The sequence below is a fragment of the Camelina sativa genome, chromosome 3 (genome assembly GCF_000633955.1).
Source record: "Camelina sativa cultivar DH55 chromosome 3, Cs, whole genome shotgun sequence".
Taxonomy (NCBI): Eukaryota; Viridiplantae; Streptophyta; class Magnoliopsida; order Brassicales; family Brassicaceae; genus Camelina; species Camelina sativa.
This window is the reverse complement of record NC_025687.1, coordinates 13,255,875-13,274,488: the sequence shown is the minus strand read 5'-3', so window position 1 is coordinate 13,274,488 and position 18,614 is coordinate 13,255,875. Positions and strand designations below refer to the sequence as shown.

The 18,614-nt window shown below is 36.3% G+C and overlaps 4 protein-coding genes and 1 pseudogene across 7 annotated transcripts; 3 read left to right on the top strand and 2 right to left on the bottom strand.

Moving 5' to 3' along the window:
• Positions 656-2,722, top strand: LOC104776902 (protein NUCLEAR FUSION DEFECTIVE 6, chloroplastic/mitochondrial). Of its 4 annotated transcripts, XR_766184.2 has the most exons (5): positions 657-884; positions 990-1,105; positions 1,949-1,990; positions 2,262-2,327; positions 2,534-2,722. XR_766184.2 is itself a non-coding variant. In XM_010501065.2 (4 exons), exons 1-3 carry the CDS (start codon positions 733-735, stop codon positions 1,966-1,968), a joined length of 288 nt encoding a protein of 95 aa, XP_010499367.1. In that variant the 5' UTR covers positions 656-732; the 3' UTR covers positions 1,969-1,990; positions 2,534-2,722. The 4 variants fall into 4 exon arrangements, 3 of the variants coding, with proteins under 3 accessions (XP_010499367.1, XP_010499366.1, XP_010499368.1); XM_010501065.2 differs by lacking the exon at positions 2,262-2,327 and having other exon boundaries at positions 656-884; XM_010501064.2 differs by lacking the exon at positions 1,949-1,990 and having other exon boundaries at positions 662-884.
• LOC104776901 (serine/threonine-protein kinase-like protein At1g28390) lies at positions 3,553-5,469 on the top strand. The gene has a single exon (XM_010501063.2). The coding sequence runs from the start codon at positions 3,785-3,787 to the stop codon at positions 5,225-5,227; it is 1,443 nt and encodes a 480-aa protein (XP_010499365.1). The 5' UTR covers positions 3,553-3,784; the 3' UTR covers positions 5,228-5,469.
• Positions 6,107-8,908, bottom strand: LOC104776900 (MACPF domain-containing protein NSL1). Its single transcript, XM_010501061.2, has 7 exons — positions 8,493-8,908; positions 8,164-8,402; positions 7,869-8,070; positions 7,700-7,780; positions 7,415-7,598; positions 7,163-7,329; positions 6,107-7,078 (listed from the first exon to the last, which is right to left on the bottom strand). Exons 1-7 carry the CDS (start codon positions 8,760-8,762, stop codon positions 6,386-6,388), a joined length of 1,836 nt encoding a protein of 611 aa, XP_010499363.1. The 5' UTR covers positions 8,763-8,908; the 3' UTR covers positions 6,107-6,385.
• On the bottom strand, positions 10,048-10,806 carry LOC104776899 (annotated as a pseudogene).
• On the top strand, positions 13,319-18,581 carry LOC109130502 (putative F-box/LRR-repeat protein At3g18150). The gene is made up of 4 exons (XM_019240090.1): positions 13,319-13,650; positions 13,727-14,192; positions 18,005-18,166; positions 18,447-18,581. The coding sequence occupies exons 1-4, from the start codon at positions 13,319-13,321 to the stop codon at positions 18,579-18,581; spliced, it is 1,095 nt and encodes a 364-aa protein (XP_019095635.1).

The following is an 18,614-nucleotide window of genomic DNA, read 5'->3' as shown; positions in this document are numbered from 1 at the left end:
TAGTCTCCTTAAGTAGTAGTAGTCCTTAAGTATACAATAAGAATTTAGTGTAATGGGGTAATATGGCCTGGAAAGGACCAAGAGAAACGCCGGGACAAGTAAAAGACAACGACAGTTCCAAAGGCACTCACTTAACATTAAGCAACAAGAATCCACTCTCTCGAGTCTTTACGAGGAAAAGAAAAGTCCTAATTCCGCTAATCACGGCCAACATAAAGCACAAATTATAACCCCTTTTTTTCCTTTTCTGGATTTATTAACTTTTTCCTAAAAGAAATCAAATTATTAAATAGTAAAAATATTACCACCATGCCGGCACAAATATTTACAAATTTTAGTATATAGTATATTAAACATATTTTTCTGTGCTAATCGTGAAATTCATAGCTAAAACAACAGTGTGTGTGTGTTTTCTGTTCGTTAGTTTATACTTTATATAGATTGAGGTGACACTTAAAAAAAAAAATTCCAGGTTCTGCAAGTGAAACTATGAATGTTCAAAATATTCCAACATGCAAAAAAATACTAGTACATGTTGTATACCAAAAACTTTAAACTAGTGATTTGACACGTGTCACTTATCCGCAACCAATTCCACCAAGCTTCCAGTAAGCGCAGCTGCATCTAATCCCTTACCCAAAAACCCTTCCCAAAAGCCCTAATCTCTTTCTCTCCTCTCCAAGAAGAGAAAAAAAAAAAAAAAAAACCAAATCGAAAGATCTGAATCGTTCAATGTCTGCCGCCAGGTCAGTCTTCCGCTCCGCCGCAAGCCGAGCATCCGCCGCCGCGTCTAGGTTCTCCACCGGACCCAAGCCTATGCCTTCATCGGCACGTTCCGCGTTTCGGATGCCTAAACAGAGCCCGCTTTCAAACCGCATTTTCAGGTGAAAAATCTTCTCTTAACCCAGAGAGCACTGAGTTTGTCGCTAATTTCGTTCTGTAATCAATTCTGAGTTTTATTAACTTGCGAATTTTGTTTGGAATGAAAGATCACCCGTGGAGCTGAGCTGTTGCGTGGAGACGATGCTCCCTTACCACACTGCCACTGCTTCAGCTTTGCTCAATTCGATGCTCTCCGCTTCACGCCGTGGTTGGATCGTTGAAGGTACCTCTCTCTCTCTCTCTCTCTCTCTCTCTCTCTCTCTCTCTTCGTATTGCGATTCTTCGTCCGATGATTGAAATGCACCAACTAAGCTTTTAATCAAAAATGTCACTTTTGTATAGTCTAGTCTTTTAGGTGAATGTTTTGTAGTGGAGGGATTGGTATGAAGAAACCTATAGTTGAAGATGTAAATCATAGTGATGATTATTGATTAGAACAATTGACTTGATTCTTCAGTTTGTTGCATAATAGTGGTAATGATCCATTTGGTCATGTGGTGGTTCTTATATATCCATCATATGCTTGACGATTTTTCCATGTTCCGGTTGTTGTAGATAGACAAAACAAGGTCCTGGTTGTTGTTGTGGGGTTAGGTTTAGAGTTGTTGTTGTGGATCATGACTGTGTTAGTGTAGTGAATGTGGCTTTTTTTTGGATGAGTTCATGAATACTTCTAGTTCTACACTTCTCTGGCACCTCTGAGCTTTATTTGTGTGTGCAGTATTGATGGGTAGTTAGCTTTATTCCTTTATAACACAGATTTGATTATGGGATTTTACTTTCCTTTTGTCTGGATTTGTCCCAGTATTACTATTCGTAGGTCTATGCCCTTGAGATCTTGGTGTTCTTAGGATCAAAAGTCCTTTTTTTTTGTTTTTTGCAAATTTTTTTTGTATCCAATGTTTCCCTAGCATACTCTGCATTGAAGGATAGCATAATACTCAAGTATCAGTAACCTTTACCAGAGTCTGTCTTTTGGTATCTTTTCTACATATTTTTACCCAATTATCCAATGTCTTGCATTCACTGAGCCAAAATTCAATTTTTTTTCTTTTTTTCTTTGTAGGGCTAGACGAGACTAGATGAAAGAACTATCAGCAAGAGTGATGTGAGTCAATTTATCATCTGGTCTAGGAGTTAGGTCTTTTACTTTGCCATCATAGTTATAGATTTTTTCAAAAAGGGATTTTCTTCAGCAAAAAAAAACTCCAAGAAAAATGGGTTAGTTTGTGGTTGATTCTGTGTGATAGGCTTCGTTGGTAATGAGATTGAATATGTTTGGAATATTGACATGATGTTATATTTTCTATGAACCTCTGGGACTAGAACACTTGTCATTAGCACAAAAATCACACTGATACAAAATTGTATTCACTCAGATTGCAATGATGATGTATGATGAAATTACTGGGGAGAGGTCAGCGATGCATGCAGTCTAAGACAAGGTGGTGGTGTAATGAAGCTGTTTTTTTCTTTTTATTTTTGGTTTCTTGAACCTGATCTTAGGGCAGATTATAGAGAGAAGAAACCATTAGAAGTGATAAATAATCGAGTCGCATCTCTTAGGTCACAAGGTTTACCTTTTTTCTGCTTTACCTTCACAAATTGTGTCGAAAAGTTCTAATGGAGTGTTTGTATTCTGTTGTTGTAGATGGATGACTCTTCTTCTCACCATTGCAGTAGCCAGGAAGATTTGTTTTAAGAGTTGTTAGACCACTTGTGTTGATTCTTAAACCATAAGAAGTGGTTCCTGCAAATGTTTTTTACTACTTTATTTACCTTTATAAATATCAAGTGAATTTCTTGAATCAGTTGACATGGGTTCTTACTTCTTACATCACATCGCCTTCTAGTTTATATGCATCTGAAATTATATCTCTTGAAACTGAAGAGGCAATGTTAATATAGAATAAAACAACAGATATGATATTCATATTCATATACCAGATTTAAGACTTGAAGAGTAAAAATAAAAAGACCACTAAATGAGCCACAGTAGTCAAAGCCTGAAAACATCACATGTGACGAACGTAGAGTTCACACGTATTGCTGAATTTAGTAAACAATTTGATTCCTTGACTTCAGTGACTCGGAAACGAACAAGAAAGTCATGTAAATTTTTTCCAAAATGGGGGTAAATGTGTGTACAAATTCCTCATTCTCATCCTTATTCCTGCGTGGTCCCATTTAAAATCTACAGTTTAGACCAAATACATTTTTCGTATGAGACAAATTATAGACTATGGTCCGAGGTGGGAAATTATGATCATATCTAACTGTACTAGTATTTCCTGAGGCCAATGATATGTTACATCCACCATCTTCAATAGAAAAAAAATCTTATGGATGTGTTTCTTAGCTTAAAAGTTAAAATATGTAATATTTTTGGTTGTTTTGTTGTAAGTTCTTCTGTATAGCTACACATTTAGCACATGCCAAAAGAAAAGAAAATTTTGAATTTGTTATACGTTTCTTGATTTCAATCATCCACCAACATATCCGGCGATGAATCATCCAATCATAATAATGCATGCAAAAAAATCTTTACTTACTAAAAAGTGTATCATTATTATCACAAATCAAACAATACATTGAGCCGGAAATAATATTAGAAAATCATCAAAAACTTAAAAAGGAAATAAATGATTACAGACACACACTCACTAACTCATGCACAGATACACACATACGTAAAAAACTTTAGTAAATTACAAATTAAATCATTTGAGCAACTTTGAAATTAAGAAAAGCAACTTTGAATTGTTTTCACACCTTATTATACCTTTCTCTTGCTTTCTTGCACCAAAAGCTGTTCAACAGTAACCTCTCACACACCACTTCTTCTTCTTCTTCAAATCATGCTCCTCCTCCGTTCTCACTCTTCTCTCTCTAAATCTCTCCCATGGGTTATCTCTCTTCTTGCAACTGCGAATCCGCCGTTGCGATCTGTGATTCCTACAACTGGAACCCTCGTCGACGATCGAAACGTCATCATCCTCCAAAAATCCGAATTTTCAGCTACGACGAACTCGCTGCTGCTACAAACGGCTTCTCCGCCGGAAACTTCCTAGGAAAAGGAAGCCACGGCAGAGTTTACAAAGCCGTTCTTGACAACGGAAAGCTTCTCACTGCCGTCAAGAGAACAATCCTCACCACAACCACAACAACCGGCGGTCACAATAGTACTAACAACGTGAATCAAGCGGACAACGAGATCGAGATCCTAACACGAGTTCGTCACCGTTGGATGGTCAACTTAATCGGTTACTGCGTTGACCACCGGAGAAAAACGAAACTCTTAGTCGTCGATTACATGCCTAACGGTACACTTTACGATCAGTTACATTCTCGTTGTTCGTTACATCCACCGCTCAGTTGGAACCGGAGAACCAAACACGCGCTCCAGATCGCGTCTGTACTCCACGCTCTTCACGCCGCGGAGACTCCAGTGATCCACCGCGACATTAAATCGTCGAACATCCTCATCGACGGCGACGGTAACGCTAGGTTAGCAGATTTCGGATTAGCCTTGATCGGAAACGTCGACGACGAGCGCTTGAAATGTACACCGCCGGCGGGAACGCTGGGGTATTTAGATCCGTCGTATTTAGTTCCGGCGGATCTAACGGCGAAGACCGATGTTTTCAGCTTTGGGATATTGTTGTTGGAGATGATCAGCGGTAGAGAAGCCATTGATTTGAGTTATAGTCCGTCGTGTATCGTTGATTGGGCGGTTCCGTTGATAAAACGCGGCGAGTTCGCCGCGGTTTGTGATCCGAAGATTAAGAACCGTCCTTACTCCGCCGTGATTCGGAAACTTGCGGTGTTGGCTGCGAGGTGTGTTAGATCGACGGCGAAGAAGCGTCCCGATATGTTAGAGGTTGTGGAGTGTTTGAAAACGGTGAGGAAGCTATCTCAGGCTTCTCCGTCGTGGAATCGTCTGCGGCGGGGGAGTGAAGAAATATCGGAAAACGTTTTCGCGGTTGAGGAAGAAATGAAGGAAGAGATCCATGTGAGGATCGTGAGAGGAGGAAGCAGCAGGAAGAACCGTAAGGATAGTAATGTATTACACGAGAGAATAGTTTCGGAGGAGGAGACGTTGCTTTCTCCGCCGCCGCAGCTTCGTCGTCGGAATTTTGTACTGAGGTCGAGATCAGTGGGAGCGAAAGTTGGACCTGATCCAAACGAAGACATTGGAGATAACGAGACGGTGGCGACACTCAGAGTTCTTATCGAGGAAGAAAGACCGGTGACGACGATGGCGGCGGCGGAGATGAGGCTGCGCAAGTCGAGGTCGGTGGGGATTGTACGTAGTAACAAAACGGCGTCGCGGAAGAGATATTAAATGTGTTTTTTTTTTTAAAAAAGTCAGCTATATTGTTTGACCGTTGCCTGAATTTTTTTTTTTTCACAAATCAATTATATTGATATAAAAAAAGTGTTTACAAAATACACAAACATTCCCATACAACCATTGTACGCAAATATATGAAATTGATCCAATTTTAGTGAAGAAGTGGAACTAACCCTGCTGTTATTTAGTCTTATAGATAACAGATAAAATCTCTGAAGTCCCCTTTCACACACTTTTTATTGACCCTTGCCTGATATGCTTTCTATTTTTGTTTATTTCTTTGTCTCATTTTGTTTGTTTTTTTTTAATTATTATTTATTGAGCTAATATTCGGATTTCATTGTTTGTAATTTGTATTGAATAAAAAGTATGTTTGCTACAAATTTTTCAAGATGATTTGAACATAAAGTTTTTAAAAAGTCAGAAAGAAATTAAAGAAGGAAAGGAATAGACTTGAATATCATAAAGTTGAATTAGAAAAATGAGTAATAGTCACATTGAATAGTTTTTTTTTCTTTCTTTCTATAAAACTCTGTTTTGTCAAGATGAAGTTGGTTTTTTACCTAAATTTGTATGAATCTTTGGTAACTAAGCTAGTTTACTCTATTTTCAAAAGACTGGCAAAGTCTGTTTTTTAAAATGCACATAATAAAAATAATAGTAAGATTTTGTTTGTTTTGTATTCTTTTAGCGGACAATGACCAACGATTAAATCATGTTTTCTTTTGTATTTCTTAACTGGTTTTGCATAATCAAACAAAGACTTAGCTTCACGTCGCACTTGTATCCGCTCTATATAACCTCACGGTCCACAAACACGACATCACGTCGCACTTCATATCGAATACAAAGATCTGAAGCAACAGATGATACTTTTGTGATCCAGTGAAATTTCTAAAAGGAGAAGAAACACAAAACGGTTTCAGTTTCATCCAAATATGTTCTACACAAATACTACTATGTAAATTCAACAGTAGCAATATACAACGAAGCATTTACATCAACAGATATATAAAATTTTCACAACCCAAAAACATCTGATCAAACGCTAACCACAAACTGAAACCTGCAAAAATCCAACAAGACACACTACTACTTGTGTTCCCCACTTAGGCACTCCTCCATGTCCTTTGCAAGTGCATGAATCCTTCAGACCAGCGAATCTTCCGACATAACAGTAAGCAGAGAGTATTTAGCTTTGATTGAGATCTTGCCTGCTTCAACACAAAGCTTAGCCCCAGTCACTACCCAATATCCAGGTGGTTCCTCTGGACCTCTCACCACCTCCTTCATGTCCACAAGACTTAGCAGCTTTGGTTTCACAGGCGGAGATGGCCCCCTAGGATACACTGCAGAGTTTAGATCAATCTTAGACTGTGGCTTTGTTGTTGCCGGGTTTGGATTTAAACCTGCGCTTAGTCTTGTACTAATCATCGAGAAAACACCCGATTTGCGAGAGTTTGTTGAGAGATGATCCCAGCATGATTTACGTATAACAGCTGAAGCATCGAGTGAGAAACCGAGCCTCAAGAAGAGAACTTTCCTCATACCCATTCCTTTAACTTCTAGCCACGCTTTGGTTACAATAGAGGCGGTGTCATCAGACCGTGCTCCGTTGTACTGAACTGGGAAGGTGCAAACGTGTGAGAATATTCCCCATTTCACAGGTTCATAATACCCCTTTTCTTCTGGTTCATCTATGGGTTCATAGGTGTCATCGTGTGAGAGATGGAGACTTGGAGGACATGTAGAGAGGTGCTGCAAATGAATTGCTAGATGATCTCCTTTCTTCCCCTCCAGGAAGAAGCGTAGTCCAGTTACTGGTCGCTCACATGAATCAACCTATTAGAACAGTTTTTGAGAATTGAAAGTTTGAATTTGACCACAAACGTTTATTATCTACAATAATGTGAAGAACACATGTACCTTTGATGTGTTGACATATAACTTTGGACCCAACAAAGAGAACTGAAGGGACGGAGAACTTTGTTTTCTGCGGCGTAGTCCAAGAGGGAGATCACCATAAACAGGAGCCCACTGGCGTGGAAGTTGAAACTCAAGAAACTGATGCAACTCTTCAATCGGTGGCTTATCTACAACATTATACACAACCTTGTTACCTGAATGAACCGTTGAGAAACTAACTAAGATACAAAAGCCAAAATACAAAGTGCTCACATCGAAGGTATAAGTTCACCGCATGACTAAGAAATCCTGTTCCAGGGAGACCACTCAAGAGTGAAGTTATAGGAACAAAGCACATTGATATGGCATTGGGTGATTGTGAAATTGTTGAGAGCCACTGATCATGACTTTGTCCGATATCAACACCTCCTCTTCTGACACAAATGCTCACCATATCCTATAAAGATGCAAAGTACACATTTTTTTTTTTAACTTCCGAGTTTCAACATACAAAACCCATATGACTCACTGCATTAGTAGTAGTAAGAAGAAGCAGACCTCGTTCTTGGAGCGCAAGATAACTGGGCGACTAACCGAGGCATTTAATGGTTGAAATCCCCACTGGAGAGGATTCTCCTCCTGCAGAACCGTCAAACATGTCAGATTCCACTGTGATTTAAACGCAATGAAGAACGATGGAAAAAACTAGTAAAAGACTCTTTTTTACATTTCGCTTTCCGGAATGAACAGCAGCAGAAGAGATACTTTCAACTGGATGAGCAGAGAATCTTTTGTCACCCAATTGCTTCAACAGTTTCTGGACTTCCTCAGGCTCATGATTCGAATTACGCAGCTGCTTCATGTGAATAACATCTTTCCCTCCCATAGTCACTCCAACAACTATATGAGTACCATATTTCTCAATAAACCTGTCATATAATATAACACACACCAAAATTCAAATCTCACCCATTTACAAAAGATCCAAACTTGCAAACAAAAAGCAAAACTTGATTAGTTACCCAGCAAGTGCAGCAGAGTCCCAAGAAGAAGGAACCTCACGTTCGACTTCATCACGTAGAGTAACTTGCGACCTAACGAGCTCTACACTGTACAAACTAATGAACCAACCATCATAAGCTAAAGTCTTGACAGAGCTCGCATCTTTCTGCCAACATCTGTTAAACTCAAACATAGTATTAAACATCCCTGATGGTATCTTCCCAGACAGAGACATATCTTGATTAAACTTCTCCGACATCTACACACAAAAACCACTCCAAATTTTAAAAGGGTTTCACATAAACACGAATCAGTTAAAAAAGATCAAGTCTTTAGGATAGTCTAAAACCTGATTAAAAGAGAGTATATCGGAGCGTAATCGAGTACGTTCGCCTTTATCGCACTTAATCGAGCTGGAGACGTTATTAACAACGATCCCACCGGGGAAAAACAAGTCACGGTTCCGGGTCGGGTCAATCTCGACTAGCCTAGACCCGTCTGGTGTAGCTTTACAGTAAGAGAGACGAACATCGGAACAGAGGTCATAACCTAATCCGATCACTGATACGGCTTTCTCGGCAGCGGATTGAGCATCGAGGCGGGTGAAATTGTAAGCCATGGGATAAGAAAGAGAGAGATGATGATGACGAAACAAAAGGGGAAGAGGAAAATTTCAAAAAAGATTGAGGCTTTGAGTGGTGAAGAAGACGAAGACGAGGAACGAAGCCATCTTTGAAGTGGTCAACGGTGTATGGCTCACAAAAGAGCAAAGAGACTCATAACAAAAGGAAAACAAAATATTTAGTCAACACGCAATTACTTTGACTTTATTTGGTTTAAAATGTTTGAATTGTTTGGTTTATGATATTACAAGTTAGTGAATATGAAATGCTTAGAATAATATTTTTTACCTAATTTTTTTTAATGTTGATTTAGTAGCAGCAACTAATACATATTGATATTTTTTTTATTTTAATATATCTTGTTTTGAGGATACACTTATTAGGCAGTTAGGCTGATGATATTTGACTAAGACAATGTAAAAATTCGTGATCAGCAGATTTGTTTTCTAGCTTTTTTGTCCAATTTTCTAACTCAAAACAAAATTGATGGTTACTATAATACTATTGTCTAGTGTTTTACAATTTGTCTTTTCAAAAATCTCAGTATGTGTTAAACATATGTTTAAGTAGATCAAACTTCTGGCGGATGTCATGAGACCAAACCTTGTAACATGAAACTTTCTATGCTAGACTTTTTCTCATAGACTCATAGTGCAAGGCTGTGATCAGGCAGAGAGGCGTTACATCATTGATTCAATACTTTATTTCCTTGTAAGATTTTTATTTTATTTATCATTAGCTGTGCTTGTATAATTGGGTGTCAAACTCACTGTAGTGTAGTAGGTATGGATGGGCAATGACATCTTTTTTACACGTTAGTCGTCGCATGTTACTCAGTGATGGACAAAGTTGCGGCGTTGGGACCAAATATAGATTTTTTTTTTCCTAGAAATAACACCTACAAATTAAACTTTGCAATTTGAACTTTTCGTATTTTTAAACAAGAAATTAACTCTTAAACGCTATGAAACAATTTTTTTTTAAACAACACCTAAAACATTTCAATAAAATAATTTACAGGCGGTTGAACCCGAAATGCCAATGTATAAAACTTGAAGATAAACTACCGTCGACCGCAAGTGATCTTTTGAAGTCTTGTGATAGTTTTCGTATAAGATTATTCAAATTCGTATAAGATTATTTGAACAATTAATAATTTAGTAAGACTTGTGATAGTTTTCGGTGGGTACGGTTTTGTGTGTCGTCTCTCTAATCCATTCGTTTGTTTGAACTGAACTCGTAGGCTTTAAAGAAAATGTTTCCTATTGTCTCGTGCTCAAATTCCTTGTACTGTTATTTTAGATGAATAATTCTTGTACACAATCTTTACTCATAAGTTGAATAGTGATATGTTTTCGGTTTCCCTATAGTATGTTACACACACATATATGGTTTATCTAGAGAGTGGAACAAGATGTGTATATGTCTATTTGTATGATTGTATCTACAACAAAACACAAACGAAGACATTATTTATATGCAGGAATTAAGTACAAACACAAGCCTTAATTAGCACTACCTTATTTATATAACACCCATATATCAAAAGTTTACCCCCGTAATTAAGTAGCGAAGTTGAAGAACATATCTAACATATATGTCCTTCGGGTTTCATTTCGGCTTCTTATGTCTCTGTATCGGACCTAGACTGCCGTGAGGAACTGGCCCGGGAAAACCTCCTCCGTAAACCGGGCTCGGATTCCAAAACCCGTAATCACCATACAACTTTGGTAGAAAGCTCTTGGATTTCACCTTTAAGGAAGAAGAATCTAAATGATCTTGAGATGGATATTTGTTTATAGAGATAGAGGGTCTTGCCATGGCGGTCGAGATGATGAGCATAGCAAGGGTAGTTATGCGAAACATTGACATATTAGATACATGAAAAACCATTATCATGAAGGAACTCTTACGATCTGCATGATGTTCCTACCTTTTCAAAGCTATTTAAAACCAGATTAGATAGAGGATTACAGCTCATATCTTGTTTTATTTATGTAAACTTTTATATAATTATGAAAAAAACTTGTTTTATATCAAATGTATAGTGTAATTAAGAGAGGGCATTTGAGGATACAGTGGGTTTTTTTATGGTTTATCACGTCATATGAATGAGAAAGTTCATGAGGTTTGCATGTACTTCTTTCTTGTTTGTACATTATACGCGGAAAGTGGAAACGATCGATCGATACTACGTTGGTTATGAATTCTCAAAATAGACCAAGGTTTAGGCCCAGTAGTATGATGAGGCCCAAATTTTATTCTATTATGGCTAGCTAAGGGCTTCAATTAGTTTTTGCGTATATGTTTTTTATACCCTTTAAGGTTTTGTTTTTCAAGTTATATGCTTACATTACTTAATAAAGAAAGCATAATGTTTTGGAGAAGTGAGTATTTTCATTATAATTTACAAGGGTCACTCTTATTATAATCAAAATTGTTTTTGTAGAGATCGTAAATGCAAACACAGTAGAAAAAAAGTAAAAGAAAACTTTGGTTGAGTATAACTGAGAGAGTTCTTAATATATATATATATATATATAATAATGAGAGAGAAGAAAAAAATGAGAGAAACGGTAGTGAAGTTACTTAGTCAAGAACGTTTTTTGTATTAAATAGACAGGTGTCAGTTTTTAATGGTTACAATATAAAAGATAATATATATATATATATATATATATATGATTAGAATAATATCTTTTTTATTTAAAAAAAAAAAACTTACAACGATTGCTCTGTTGGATTTGCTCTTAACAGCAAAGCGTGCCTATGTAGGCAAAAAAGAAACTTTGGCCTACGATCATTCATTTTTTGTTTCTAATCATATAAGCTTAACTTGAGAAACATAATGCTTTTTAATTAATAGAACCATTCCTAATGTTAAACTTAAGCATGTTTTTTTTCGTCATTGTTTTTGCAATCCTCTAACACAATTAACTTCTTTGATATTATTATATTTTGCTATTTGTGTTACGTTTTATAACTAATATTTTAGTTTTTTACTCTACTCTTTTAAAGGTGATATTAGTTACTATTAATTTTTTTTTTATGAGTTAAAGTGTTTTTTTTTTTCTTATCGCCTCTGGCTTCCATAACCCTCGCACGGCTCTGCTCAACAGAAATCTTCTCGTAAAAAAACAAATAAAGTGTGTTGTTTAAAATTAGAATAAATAAATGGTAAAATATATAAACATGAATCTAATAATAATTTTATATATTGGTGTTTTAAATAACCAAAATCTTAGAAACTTTAGTGGTCAAGACCTCAGTACCAGAAATGATCAATAATAGTGTCTATTTAATTAATAACTCGCCATCTACTTTAAAAACTCGTCATTATATTTCATAACTATAAATACAGAATACACAAAAGGTTAACAATAACATTAAGTTATAAAATGATATCATCATTTGACTACATATATATTATACATATCAAAATCCTTATTTTCAGAAAATGGGTCATCATCTATTATTACTATTTCTTAAACAATTAATCTATATAATAATGACAATCTGAATAAATGCAAACAACGATTATGATTTTTCGTCGTACATTTTCATAAAAAAATATGTTGTAATTTTTTAAAAATAATTTTATCTAGTTGTGCCTGTCAATTGTAAAGTTGTGTATTTTTAACATTTTTCATCATTTTTTTTGTTTTAATAGTTGTGTCTATTCGATATTCATGTCATTTGAACTCTCTATCTATTTGTCTCTTTTTCTATAACTAAAATATCATTTTTTTTGTTATGTTTAATAATTTAAAATAATTTATATATAAAATCAAATAAAAATGAAAGGTAACTCCTATATTTACCGTTGAATTTGATAATAAGATTTATGAAAATTAGATCAAATTTGGAAAAAAAAAATTCATGTAATTTTAGTATAATTAGCAAATGTATTTCAAAAATGTTAATATAAAGAGAAAATGTTAATATAATTGGCCTAGTGGTTGGCCTAGGGTTCATTAATGCTTCTACACCATGAAGTATGGGTTCGAGCCCAAGGTAATACGATTTATTAATTGTGCAGATTAACGGAGATAAATTTACAAACAATCTCCAGTGATGCGCAATTATTGCCATTCACCGTGATTCTACATACAATTGAAGGTTCGCCATGATTCTACAAGGAGGTCTCCATCAAGAGCATGGAGCAGGAGAGCAAGAGTGTATGTAGTGAATCTAATAGGGTCCGAAAGAACTGTTCATGATAGATTCATATGTAATAGTTCTCATAATTTGCAATCAATAACAAATCCAAAGTTAAAAAAAAAAGGAGAAAACAATATGTGGGTAAAATTAAATTTAAAATATCATTAACTAGTTAATAAAATTTGATATATATTATTTGACAAATCTTTCTATGATCATTTTTTTATATGGAAAAGTACCTGCTAGAGAAAAAAAGGAAATGAAATCACTAGATTGTGTTGGACTCAGAGAAGAAAAAAGATACGAACAAAATATTAGGTTAATAAAGTAAGATGGCGCACTAGATTGTGTAACAACTAACGATCGTCGTCGTGGTGGTCATCGCCGGAATATGGACTTAATCAGCTCCTTTCCGGATGTGATACTCCAACATATCCTCTTCTTTGTTCCGACGCAACTAGCCATCACAACTTCTGTCTTGTCAAGACGATGGAGGCGTGTATGGTCCGATACACCTTCTCTTTCCTTTGATGATAGTTATAGGCCGCTAGCGCATGCTGCTCGGATTAACGAAACCCTAGATCGCTACACAGCTCCTAAGATGACCAAGTTTCATCTCAAAACCAGAATGTATCACACTGTTGCCAGTGTTGCCGACATGGACAGGTGGATGGAGTTCGTCATGTCCTGCAACGTGGATAATCTATCTATCCCTCTGCGTCGGTCAGAGTTGTGATTATTATTATTACTATAAGATTCCTGATTTCTTCTATATCAATTCCTCTATTAAGTAACTCAGCTTTGAGTTACCACATTCTTGTATGATTCCCTCATGTTCTGTATCTTGGACATCGCTAAAGAAATTGTCCGTGTCTAACTGTTCTCTCTCCGATGAAACTGTTGCTAAGATTCTATGTGGTTGTCCGATTCTCGAAAGCTTAAAATTGGATCATTGTCCACAGCTTAGGGTTCTTGATCTCAGCAAATCGCTGGGCGTGAGAACATTAGAAATAGCCTGCAGCCGTTTTGTGTCGGGGTCAATGCAGATTGTGGCACCACATGTCCATTCTCTCAGATTGTGGCACAACTATCAGTTACCATGTCCTTTAGTTGATGTCTCGTCTTTAACTGAAGCTAAAGTGGACGTTTCCTGTCACTCAGTTCGAGAGATAATCAATGGTTATGATCTATTTCAATTCCTCCGTGAAATGCTAGAGAAGTTGCAGAATGCAGAGAAGCTTACTTTTGGGTGCACCATTATTCCGGTATATATGTTTTAGGATCTAACGTCTACAACTCTCTTACTTACTTTACTAATGTTGGTTTCACAGTTAACGTGTGCCGATGGATTAGTTTTCATGAGGGATGTATAAGTTTACGAATGATGGTACTAAGAAATATTTTGTTTTGTGGTTGACTATGATAAGCCATATATGGTATCACTACACGTGCGACTGAATGATAAAAGAAGAAGGAGCACGTGACAAACTTTGTATATAAAGTCTGTAATTGTCATTTGGAGAACTTATGCATTGTTTGTGAATTGTAAAAGTGACATATGTGTTGCTTTGGAGATAGAGTTGATGAATCGGTGATGTGCCGGTGGCTCTAGTCTTGTATAAACAGTGTATCACACAGATAAGAAGTGAGATTGTGTTCATCATTCTTATCAATTGGTGCGTTCGTGATCGAGATCGAAGCAATCGCAGAAGATTGAAGATGGTGGGGGTTATTGGATTATCACCGATTCGAGAATTGTCGGCATCGAAGCAACAAGAATCTTCGCTGGCTGTCGTCTACGATCAATTGAGTGAGGTGCGAAACTCGGAAGCTAAGATGGAAGCCAGAATCGAGTCGTTGGGAAATACACTGACAATTGCTCGCCACTAATACATGCTTCTGGTTCTGTGAATTTGAGAATCGATACATAAGCTATCCATCAAGAAGTGATTTCTGTGTTTAACAATCAAGAAGCTTTGGTACAAGAGGTGATTATGCAGAACGAAAAGAGTGATTATGAAGAGTTGATTCCGACAATATAGTTTTCTCAAGCCAAGAAAAATAATGTGTATAGGAAAAATGCATCAATACAATAAAACTACAATGTTTCTCACCATAGCATGACACATCAGTCTCAACTTTGAAGCTCCTATTGACACATCAGTTAATATCATTGACCAATTAAATTAAAACAAATAATATAGATCAGCTTACAAATTGCCACAGTGGACACATAATTGTCTTCTCTTCATCAATCGATTTCAGAATTTCAACCTAACAAAATTGTTTATCTTCTGTGCAAACTAAAACTCGTATTCTTGACAATTCCGACGATCGCATAAGCGTTCGGTGATTGTTTTAGTCTGTTTAACTATGATTCTTCTACTTTTTTGTTTCTTCTACTTTTTTGTTTCTTCTACTTTTTGTTTCCAGTTAACAAAATTCTGTTCTTTTATGTCTCTTAATTTGAGGGATTGTGGAAGATTTCAAAGATGTAAATGTGTGAATTTGAGATGAATTGTTTAGATAAGCTATGTGTTTGAAACTTGAAATTACTATGAATGTTGGTGAAGAGAAGAGTCAAGAAGTCTCTTCAAGCGGCTTCGGTGTTTGTTTTCTCTTCTCCTTCACGCGTCTTTGCTTTGAAGCTTGCTCATGTTTTTTCTCTTTCATGGTGGTTAGTTTCTTCTTCTTAAGTTTGGTGGCTTCACTTCTGTTGTGACTTTACCAATGTGATATATGATCTCTCTGTTTACTTATTTGGGTTTGAAAGAAGCTAGAACTTCGCTGGAGAAGACTTGTGCGATTTTGAAAGATGGATTGTCTAAAGAAGAAGTGAAGCTTTTGTTGATCGATGAGAACAAATGCAAGACTTTTAAAAAGTCTAAAGCATTTAGAATGTCTCTGCAACTTTAGCTTATTGTATCTACAACTTTAGCTTCAAAAACCCTTTTGAGTTTCAACAATATACATTACAATAACCGTTTGTGATATATTACAATAACCTACAGATTTTCTTGTGATATACCTTTTTAGCGTTTCTGAATTTGTTGTAACTGTTTTTTAATGCAATAATTAAGTCTTTGTTAATGAGAGAGAGGTTTGTTAATGAGAGTTTATAAAACTTGTAGTTGTTGCAAGCTGACTCCGTGGAGGGAAGAGGCAAAGCTAGAGCAAGGATTTGAGAAGAGTGATTTAGTCTGAGGTTATTCGCCGAATCTTCTAGAAACTCTGCAAGATAGAGAGGAGCGATCTCCACAATGATCATAGTTCATGCCCATAAGACCATGAGTAAAGTACAAGATAAATCTCCACAAGTTAAGTGTAAGGGTAATATAAAGAAATAGGAGTAAGTAGCAGGTTGAAGTATCAGAAGATAAAACTATGTTTGAAAAAATAGCAAAGCTAAGGCTTACAAAGTAAGTTAATTAATGCTTGACTGGACGTGATGATATGAACAAGAGAATGATAGTAGCAAACGGACAAACAAAGAAACACCACAAAGACTTGAAATATTATATTAATATGTAAAGAAGCTGGTTTTTAAAAGAAAAACCTACAATTTTGACAAAAATGTATTTCAAAAACTTACAATTTTGTATTTTTTGGGAAAAAAAAACTTACAATTTTGTAAGTTTTTGAGATATAGTTTTGAGATATACAATTTTATAATTTTGGGAAAAAAACTTACAATTTTGTATTTTGTATTTTTGGGAAAAAAACTTACTATTTTTGGGAAAAAAAACTTACAACTTACAATTTTGTATTTTTTGGGGAAAAAAACTTAAAATATGACATTTTGAGAAATTTCTCATTATAATATTTGATTCCAAACAGCATAAAAATAAATATTATTTCAAAAAATATAAAAATATATATGAAAACAACTCGCGGCGTAGCGCGGGTACTAACCTAGTTGATCTTAAAAGAGAAATCAAATGACATTCAAGAGCATAATGTGGACATGGAATCAAGTCTCTGTATCTTGAGAAAAGTAGCAGCTAAGGTGCACATTTTGTCTCTTGATATGAGGAATCCGTATTTCTACCATGTATTTGATAGAAGGTTGATTAGTGGGCATGCTTTACAACGACAGAGACAACAACAAATTTGTTCCAAATCCTGGAAATTCAAATACAAAGACACGCTAGAGACAAGAGTTTTGATTGCGGAACAATCAGCATATAGGGAAGAAACAAGCAAACATAATCCTACAAGAGCTCATTTTTGGGAAGAAGATACTGTAAAGCTGTGGATATCAATTTGTGGTACACTGCAGTCTCATAGCCATCATGAGAGAAGACTGTTTTCATTTAAGTTGTGCAAGCTCTATTACTTTTCTGTGTGGCACTGTTGGAGAATTAAGACACTATCACAACTTGGAATTGGGAAACAAAAGAATGCAGTAACGTTTTGGTGGTGGTTGCAACAAAATATAAGAGAGTTGCAGGTTTTGATTGCCACAGAATGGATGCAGATTTGCGAGAACGCATACAAGGGGGGATACGTATGCTCTGTCCTATGTTACATTGACAAGTGACAACTTCTATGGGGATGAGAACTCAATTGTAGATGATGTCACAAGGAAAATAGAGTGTCATTTCAAAAATAAACAAAGAAAAATTGGAAGGGATCACCATAGCCTCAAAGTTTTGCTGCGACAATGGGAAGTAACTATGGATTTTCAGTGGTGGTTGGCATGGTTATTTTGTTGGCTTTGGTTAGAGTTTCCCCATGACCCAGGAATCTACATGTGGTTTCCTCTCTGTTCTTTTTTCTTATCCTCAGACAAAATGACAATAAAACAAGCTTGAGGACAAGCTTTCTTCGAAGGGAGGGGTATTGATAAGCCTCATAGGGAAGAATGAAGCATGAATCACACGTGCAGAAGGAGGAGCTCACACGTGCTAGTTAAATGTTGTATATAATTGGGATAGTTGATTTGATACGATTCTTATGTTCAATGTTGTGAAAGTTTTCTCCTGCGTGAGAATGGAATAGAGCCTGCGTGCTCTGTTAGGATGATAAGAGATTGAGAACTGTAACCCAATCCTTATCAGACTATCTCTTATGCTAGCTTTTATCTGTTGCGGAGGTTCGTGGTATTACTTTTCCGATGTTGAAGATAAAAGCTTTGATTCTTGAGACAGAGATCTTTCAGTGTGTTATTCCTATTATAGAAAGACTGTTGCAAAACTCACCTAATTTAAAGACGGTGACAGTTCATGCAAACACGCAGGTTCGTATATATATACCATAAACTTCTTCCTTTATTTTCCTTAAGCCTCCCTTGTAACTATCATCGAGTTCGAATAATCCAAGAATCATTTTGTTTTTGTTTTTTTTTTCTGTTGGGAAGAACTATTGTGGCGACTTCGTGGGCGTCGGAGGTGGTTGGAGATCAAAAAGATGAACCCTCTTGGAATAGATCCCGCTGGGAATTAGAGTCGAAGCACGTGGCTTCATTTGTGGAACTTGTGCTTAAAAATGCAAAGTCATTAGACAAGATGGTTCTACAGTTATACGGAGATTACCCTAGGTTTAAGTTTGAAGAGTTGGTTCAAACACTTCCTCACAACAATACTGTCTCCATTGACCATTGTGCTCTCAACCAGGCAGAATGGCACACACATCATATGAGTGGTGAATCATAGGGGTTAGTCTTGAGTCTTAAATGAACATCTTAC